Genomic DNA, 9,024 nt, shown 5'->3' on the forward strand with positions numbered 1-9,024 from the left:
ACTTCAGTTCCATTTAGCTGGATAGCCACACATTTATCAATGTCTCTATAAGCTTTCTGCCGTACATTGTGCCAGCATCTCTTAACTTTTCCCAAAGATCTTGAATTTCTGATCTGTAGTCAGGTGAGGGTTCAAGCCAAGCACCTGAATGTTTTCAGTGTTTTTGTCCCCTTTATTTGTTATGCTCCTCAATTACTGGCATATGCTGAATTTCTCACATCATGAAGAATCTTGAAATTAACAAAAAAGAAAACTGAGGAGAGATGTTCATGCTGTGTGCAGAGGAATTTTTCAAAAACCTTTTAAATATTCATTCATATCCCTTCACCTACAATTTGGTTGTTAGAAGCCTTCTCTAATGTAAATCAAAGTGCTTAGCTTAGAGTCAGGATCAGTTCAGAGGGAAGATGGATGGTCCTTCATAAGGCACTTTTCCATCGTTGGAAGAGTAAGCACTGGCTGTCCACTGAAGAAACAGAAACATGTGTTTGGGTTTGTCAGGGAATTTCTTCTAAATACTGCCAATCACATTTAGAGAGTTTTGATTTATTTTTTAACGGCATCCAAAATTTGGTATGTTGCTAACTGTTTTTAACCCCAAATACAAGTAAATAAGTTGAACACAGTTGATTGATTGCATACAGTGCAACGGAATCTAGCATTTAACACTGAGAGCAAAGAAAGCTTTTAATTTATTTTGTTTTTAAAGGTAGTGCATCCAACATATAATTAGGTTTGGAAAAAAAGGAAAAATCAAAAGAAAAGAAAAAGCATTTTCAAATCGAACATACCTCCATCTTCCATGCCATATTAAAGGAAAAATGTAAGGTAATATGAAGGGTAATTTTCATTTTGTTGTACGGAAATATATATATTGATAAAATAACTTTGTAATATGTCTCAGCTAAGGAAAGAAAATTGAGGATGTGATGACTTTGGGCTCAGATCTCATATCAGCCACTGAAAAAATCTTTATTTTTTAAATGTAATTTCTTGTTATTGCTATTGTGAGAGTTACCTATTTCCACTCTATTTGTTTCCAGTCACTCATAGTTTTCTGAAATTCAGTTTAGGGGTTGAAAAGAAATGCTTATCCAAAACTCCAAGACTCCTTACACAGGCCTTACAGTAAATGCTAAATTTAGGGTAAACTGTTATTACAGATATCACTGAGATTTTGTGTTGCTTGTTGTCTCAGGATCAGAAAACATTTTGCCTTATGGGTCTTTGTTGTGTGCTTGGAGGGCAATTGCAATACTCTGGAGGTGACTTCTGAGCAATCTCTTGCCACTGCTAGTTGAGACCGCCAGGGCTCCTCGGCTGTGAGGTGCTTCCGAACCCCGTATTTGCTACTATTGATAAAGACAGAGTTTTTGCTGCTCTGAGTGCAGGGAACACCTGAGAAACTTGAAGTTTCTTGATATGAGGTTCTGCGATGAAGGTTAAATAAAATTTGATTTAAGGCAAACTGAATGCTGCAGTTGGAAAGAGAGCCGATGCTCATTGGCACGTTTTCACTAGTGAAGATTGTAAGGCAGAGCTGAATGTTTTACTGTGTTTTTCACAGTTAATAACTAGGCAGGGTGCTACTTCCATTTGGTGTCCAGATGGTAACATATATTGTGGATGACACTGAGAAAATCACCACCTTCCTCTAGAAATTGCCTGTGTGAAGTATATTAAAAAATGTCATCTATTTCTGCAGTATGACAAATAAGGAAGAGCGATGGAAAATGACACTGAGCTGTGTAAGAATTGCTCAGATGCCAGCCCAGCCATGTGGTAATGCTGTTGCGCTTACGAACACAATGGTTATTACCTTTTCAGGTAGTCATCTGCGAGTGCTTTACCATGCTGTGCCCTCACAGCACGTGTAATTTGTAGGTATTATTAGATTCATTTTGCAAGTGAATGAACTGAGGCACAAAAGAGCATATAGTAAAGCTCATAAATCTCACGCTGTAAGTAGGCTTGTTAGTGAGGAGGCACGTGGCTTGTGTTGGGCCGCTACTCGTTCCCTACTCCAGGAATGAGTGCATGACTTGCTGCTTTTGGACTAGCTCGTGTATGCCAACACACTCACAGGCCCCGCTGAAAACTGTCTCCGAGTTGCACAGAACTTCAAAGGAGCAGGTGCCATTCCTGACCTGACGCTCACTTTAGGTAAGGGACTGCCAGTAACTTTAAGGGGCTTTGACTTCAAGGAGTTTTGGATCAGGTCCTCTGTGAGGCTTGTGTTTTGCAGCAGGACCAAAAGTCAAGAAGTACATCTCAGCATGGCAGGTCTTTAAATGCGGGACCAAATCAAGGGCACAAATATACCTTTTAATTGTGTCTTCCTTTATGGCATCAAACCCAGCTCTTGATATCTAATTTTACTTTAATTGAAATCATATATGTGAGTGAAAAATTTGATCACCTTTGCTGTCCTTTCCCAGCTTATGGGATAAGTTAGATAAGTTATGATTTATCTAAGTCATACCTAAGTCAATATTTGCACAGCAAAACTTTTCCCCCTTTTTCTCCCTAGTGGTAAATTCACAACCGTTATACTTTAATTAAAGGTCCATGTGCAGGAAGAAAAAACTCCACCCTCTCTGTCCATCCCATTTCTCTTTTCTTTCAACTTTTTTTTTCTCAGATTTTCAGACGTTTACTTCCAAAAACACACACGCTCAGATACCCTTTAAAGTCATACTGTTAGCATACTCTTATCAAATAGGCTCCGCTTCCCATAGGAGCTAGCCCTTTAACAGTTGTGTCTTGTATCCGTATTCTTATTAACTCACTAAGTGGAAAAAGAAAGATAAATGCAGCATCAGACCACGGATTATGCCCGTAATGAAGGGTTAGGCATGTATTTTCCATGGCAGCCTGCGGAGTCATCTGAGTCTCTGAGGACGTTTCATGTTGTCTTCATAATGGATTCTGTCTTCAGTTTTCTGACTGTCCTCAAATTTTTATTTGGAGAAAGGGTTCACATTATACTATCCCTTAAGCCACGCTGTGAAGAATTCCTGCCCCATGGGATGCCTCAAGCCTCAACTTTTGCGTCCTTTGGTGACGGAGGCTGCTGCCACAAAAGGCTCTCTAGGAGACAGGGACCTTGAGAAAAAAAATCTGGCATCAGCAACTATGTTGTGACCTTTTCATCATTGGAGCGCTTGGCTGTTGCTCTGCTTTATTAGTCTGAATGTTTTCCAAAGGGGAAAGCTGGAAGGTGGGAGCAAAAGCATGAGGATTATTCTTGAACGTTATAGCCTGGGTTGAGAGTGATGCAAAGGTGAAGAGAAACACGTGAGAGGCAATCGCTGAAAGCGTTGAGAGACCTGTTAGTGAAATTTCAGGGGAAATTTTGTGAAGTTTTGGGGGAAAAAAAATGGATCCGAAAGGAAGAAAGAAACTTCAAACAAAAAATAGCTAGTAACCTTAACTCCAAAAAAATAAATGACTTCAAAGTAAGCAAGTACTTTTGCCATGATCAATGGTTTTACATTATGTAATGCGTGATATAATTTGCAACAAAAATAATTTTGAAACATAAAATTAAAAGGCTCTGATTTTCAATTTTCTAGGTCCTGTTTTTAGACAAAAATACAGTTTCTACAGGGTACAGCTTGAGAAAGCTGATTTATGGCACCAGTACACAAGTGGCATATGTTTTTCAGGTGGTTATTCCCTAGTGTCTTCCTATCCCTCCTCTTCATGTCTATAGAAGGCTCAGGGATTCTCTCCAGGCCTTTTTAAAATTAAACTGTTTTTCAGAATCACGGGCTAACAGATGGAGAAGAGTTGTTGTCATCAGCTAGCCAAAGTAAATATAGTTGCAAAGAGTTTTCAGCAGTAACTATGCATAATTATGCAATTCAGTCATCTTTCAGTTGAACTTCGGAGGATTGCATAAATCCAAGGATGTGCCCGACCCTAGTCTTCCTGTGCTCTTGTTGGGTGCTGCAGTTCATCTTGGTACCTCTGTGCAGAGCTTCACCCCCATGAAAAATATGAGGCTTTGGAGCAAATAAGAGACCCGATTCGCACCTGTGGGCACCTGCAGAGGAGCCAGTGTGCCTCTGCTCTGCTGGTTCAATGGTGGGAGCTGTGGGGAGTTGGCACGTCTGAATGCCCAAAGGTCCTCTGTTGTGGTGACCCGTATATAGCACTGACAACAGGAGGTAGCAGGACAGGCTTTAGGTCGTCTTGTTCCCAGGATCAAGCAGCTTCAGAGCTGGCTCCCGGGGCACAGAGAAAGTGTTCCTTGTACTGAAAAGATTTTCATTAAGCCAACAATGCTGGGCATTTCCTCACCTTTCTGTGAAAGCCCTGCACAAAAGGGTGTTGCTAAAACCTGGACACATTATATTTAATTTTTCAAATTCCAAATTTCTGGAGCTGAATGGGGGAGCAAATATCACATGGAGCTGAGAAAGACGTGGAATAAAAATTCCGCAAAGTTATCTAGAAAATTCAGACTTGCTCTGGGTTATGCTTTAGCCTACCAGTTAATATGCTCTTGCTGCCTGCTCAGTAATTTGTCGAGAACAGGGAAGAAGAATCCAGACTTGGCAAGCTGATGCTGCAGACAGATTTTGTCAGATGAAATCCCAGTAGACATTAGTCCAACATCAACAGCTCCTGAGCTATCACATGGGAATGCGCAAGGAGATAAAACGAACATCCTAAAAGGTGGATCCTCTATTTTAAGGGGCAGAGAAGGGAATCTGGCTAGTGTAATATTTTTTTTCTTTTCTTTGTGGAGTCGTTCAGAGAAATGCTGGAAAATGCTGGTTCCAAACACAGATACAATTCTGTCTTTTCTTGAATTCTTCACTTCCTTTAAAGCCGCTTAACTCCTCTCTCTTGCTTTTTCCTGCATGTGAAGAGAGGTTAATCCTGTCTGCCTTTACCTCAGAGGGATCGTGAGGGCAGAGTTTGGAAAAGAATTTGCCGTCTATGCAAAGAATCCACAAGTGACTGCAGGGGAAAAATAAAAAAGCCCAGACCTACCGTTGGGAAACTCCAGCACCAGTCGACTACTTTCTGGAAGTAGAGTGTCCTGTTACATAAACATCCTTGAAGCTTTGCAGAAGGGGTGACATTCACATCACATATGTGGGGCCTGACTAATTGGGCTTTGTGTGTGAAGAATGGGGATGGCGAGGATAAGGAAGTGAAATCCCCAAGGTGCAAGCTTGGGCCTCCTTCTTCCCATGGCCTGTACTGTTGCTTACGTGTTGAAAAGGGCTCTCGGAGCCTCCTGTACCACTGAGCTGATGACTGGGAACTCTGCATCCTAACTCTGCCCTCTCCAGCCATCCGGGAGCCCAGCAGCCGGCTGCAACGGCCTCCGGCAGTCACTCAGAGAGCATCCCTCTGCCCAGAAGCTGTTAACGTTCCTCCATACTAACATCTGCATTCACTCAGTGGTCCTGGTCTACGTACAAACAGCGTGCAGACCACTTGGCTGCTTCTACAAACAGTGGCAGAGGGGGCTGCTAACTCCAGGAGCTCCGAGTTACCCTCTGGAGGAGTCACTACCTTTCCATTGATTATGTGGGGAACCAAAATCCCATAGCTGCCGTTTTGATGGCTGAAGTGAGGTGGCACCAGTACCCCTCTATCCAAAACTCACTTGAGACCCAGGGACCAGTTCTCCACAGCCCCACACCTTGTGGCAAAGTGGAGCTGCAGCACCAGTTGAAAGTCACCACTTTGTTTTGCACACACTTTATGAAGTTTTGTCACTAGTGCCAGGGAAAGAAAATAACCTGTTTTCTCACCATCTCTTCGGGGAAAACTGTGTATAGCAGGCATGTAAATAACTTGATAGTGTCTACTATAAAATTCACACGTATATTTTTCTATATTTTATGACAGACACAGAATAGTGGTTTGCAGGTTTTGCATTCTGCACAGCGGCTCTCAGGGTAACAGGTCAGATACAGCAATTGGGATGGCAGTGAAAGGAACAGATTCACAAGCTGAAAGAACCTGTGCTGAACTGGTTAGGAAAGAGTAAAATCTGAATTCCCAACTCTTTTTCTTTTCACAGCTGTTAAGAGTTCAGTGGGTTGAACTGCAATCCTTCAAGTTCATCTGTTGACTCCAACACAAAACTATTATAAACTGTGCCTCTAAAACACGTGATGAAACATTTCTTGAGAGCTATTTATTCCAACTGCAGCAGAGGAAAGTTTTCAGAACACCCGGCATTTGGTAGAGGAAAGGTCTCTTGAGCTTTGCAAAAGGAGGAATTATTTGCATACCAACGTAAGTTGCTTTTTGATTTTTTTCCTGCACCATTGAATAAAATAATACTTCTGACTTTCCCCCCCTGCTATGGAAACATGGTCAAGTAGCAAAAAAACCTATGTTTAAGTGCCTGGCAGAATATTTCTATATAGTTTTCTTTCTTTAATCATGTGGATTGGGGGTTTTATAATTCAGCATAGAACTCAACGTGATTTAATATGACATATTTTCTTTCCTCTAACGTTTTCTGTATCTAAATAACAGTTCACTCAGTTACAATATTAATGCAGAAGCATGATAAACTGCAAGCTTCAATCAGTGTGTCCTGCAAGCTTACAAATTACGAGTAGCAGGGAATAGTTTGGGGGTATCTATTTTCAGATGTTTCTTTTATGTCTTTGATCTGAAGTTTGATCTTACGTATACGTACACATTCTCCTCCAGGCTTTAGCTGTGGGAAAACACTTTCCATGCTGAAAATGGACCATGCAAACATGACCCAAGCCATGCTTGATGCTGAATCCCGCAACACGGAGAAGAACAGCAGCAACGAGTATTTTTACATTCTGATTGTGATGTCTTTCTACGGGATCTTCCTGATAGGGATAATGCTGGGCTACATGAAATCCAAAAGAAAAGAGAAGTCGTCCAATTTGCTTCTGCTCTACAAAGACGAGGAGAGAGAATGGGGGGAAGCTGTGAAGCCTCTACCAACCATATCGGGGCTGAAATCTGTCCAGATCCCCATGATGCTGAACATGCTGCAGGAGAGCATGGTGCCATCTCTGTCCTGTGCCATCTGCTCAATGGAAGGCAGCAGTGTGAGCTCCGAATCCTCCTCCCCAGACGTGCACTTCACCATCCAGGAGGAAGTGCTGGATGCTGAACTGGGGGAAGTGTCAGAAACGCTCCTCAATGAGAGCAGTGAGGGATCTGCAGAAAACATCCACAAGAACTCCTAGCACTTGCAGGGCTCCCTTGATCAGCTGCCAAAGCGTGAGTGGAGCTCCCACTAAGAACTTGTGGTTCTACTTTCCTGCTCTCCAATGAACTCTCAACAGGTATCTGTGCCCCCCGGGCCTGAGGCGTTCCTGAGAGCTGGCAGGACAAGGAAGCAGTACCCAACACCAAAGTGTAACTTGCACGTAATTGGGATGCTTAATTTTACTTTTTCCATTATTATTTCTTATCATAAGAGCTAAGAACAAGGAGAATATATATATATATATTTTCTAACGAGGTAACTATTACTGGCATGTCTCTGCCTATTTCAGAATTCTGCAAATATCTGGGAAATGTTTGGGGAAGTTCCCTAACGCAAGTGCCTGGTTGTTAAAGATGATGGGCAGTGCTCATTCACGCAAAACTGTGGTAGGCTAGAAGTACTTTTACTGTGTTTTTCTTATAACAAACCATAGCCAACAGCACATTTGCTCAATGAGGCCTCAAAAGCTGAAAATTTGTCGATGCTCTAGTTGAAGGGGGATTGCAGCACGGCTGGAGACTGACTTTAGGCAAAGAAAGAATGAAAGAAAAAGAAAGAAAAAAAAAAAAAAGAGGCAAGGAATTTCCAGGAGGTTTGTAAAGCCCAATTTCAGACCCATGCCACTATATCTATCTTTGCTTAAGTTGTACCTGTACCAGCTGGGTCAGGTTCACTAATTTCTGCTGCAATCCAGTCTTTGACTGAGTTACTATCGGGAAAAGTAGTTTTATTTTTTGCTTTTGTATTTTTTTAAAGACATGTACATTTGCTCACTAAAGGCAAAGATCTGTAAGTTAAAAAAAGACATTAAAAGATCTTTGTTACAAGGTGTAAGATGTAGAAAGGCTTGAACAAATGCTGCTCTGTTACACCCCCTTGAAAAATAGGTGGAATTCAGAATAGAATTTAACCTAGCAAGGGTGAAATTCTGGCCCCGCTGAAGTCACCAGCTGAGTCCTCCAGACTTCAGGGGACACGCACTAGATTTTGTGCTTCTCTGTTGGAGTTAAATTCTCCGTTTGAGGTCAGTAAAACTGTACCCATTTACATCAGTAAAGAATCTGGCATTTGGCTCTGTTTAAGCCAGTGTAGATAAACATTGCATTACATCTTTTTTTTTTTTATCAGCTCGCATGTGACACATGCAATTCTATAAAGTCATTAGTAACTAGTTTTTAAAACCACCACAATCTTCCCCCCCTAATTTAATGGTACTGTGATTTTTTTCAAATGTTCACATTCAACAATTGTTCAAATGTTCATGAAATTAGTTACTAAATTATTGCACTGTTAAAAGAAGTAATGTTAATATTGTAGCGATGTATGATTGTTTCGATCATACCTTATATTTTATAATAACTTATTATAATGTTTGGATTAGTTCTGAACTATGAGGGCTAAAGAGCCTGACTCTAAAGCATTGCACAGCAAAATGTTTGCAAAATGTCTCCACATATTTCCTGCGCTAAAATAGCTCTGTGATTTATCCACTGGCATTAGAGCTTGAGAGACAGCCTGAAAAATAGGAACGCTGAGCAGCAGAAATGAGCCGAGGCGAGTCTGCTGTGTGCTTCTGCCGTTTGGAGGGGAGAACTCTGGTTTTGGCTTTGGGGGGTTAATCCAACGTGATGTAGCCTGCAGAGGTACCACTGTCTCTCTCTCAACTCCGCAGAACAAAGGCCCCATTGTGCTCAGAAAGGGCCTGATCCAGTTCAGACTGAAGGCGGTGGGGGTTTTTCCATCGACTTCAGTGAACTTTGGATCAGACCATATAAAGCTTTTTGGTAGAT

At 41.6% G+C, this 9,024-nt stretch overlaps 1 protein-coding gene across 1 annotated transcript; it reads left to right on the top strand.

The window, feature by feature from the left end:
- The first annotated feature begins 6,185 nt into the window (after positions 1-6,185).
- Positions 6,186-7,759, top strand: KCNE4 (potassium voltage-gated channel subfamily E regulatory subunit 4). The gene is made up of 2 exons (XM_074591107.1): positions 6,186-6,267; positions 6,694-7,759. The coding sequence occupies exon 2, from the start codon at positions 6,720-6,722 to the stop codon at positions 7,209-7,211; it is 492 nt and encodes a 163-aa protein (XP_074447208.1). The 5' UTR covers positions 6,186-6,267; positions 6,694-6,719; the 3' UTR covers positions 7,212-7,759.
- The last annotated feature ends 1,265 nt before the right edge of the window (positions 7,760-9,024 follow it).

This window comes from Larus michahellis, chromosome 6 (genome assembly GCF_964199755.1).
Source record: "Larus michahellis chromosome 6, bLarMic1.1, whole genome shotgun sequence".
NCBI classification, from domain to species: Eukaryota; Metazoa; Chordata; class Aves; order Charadriiformes; family Laridae; genus Larus; species Larus michahellis.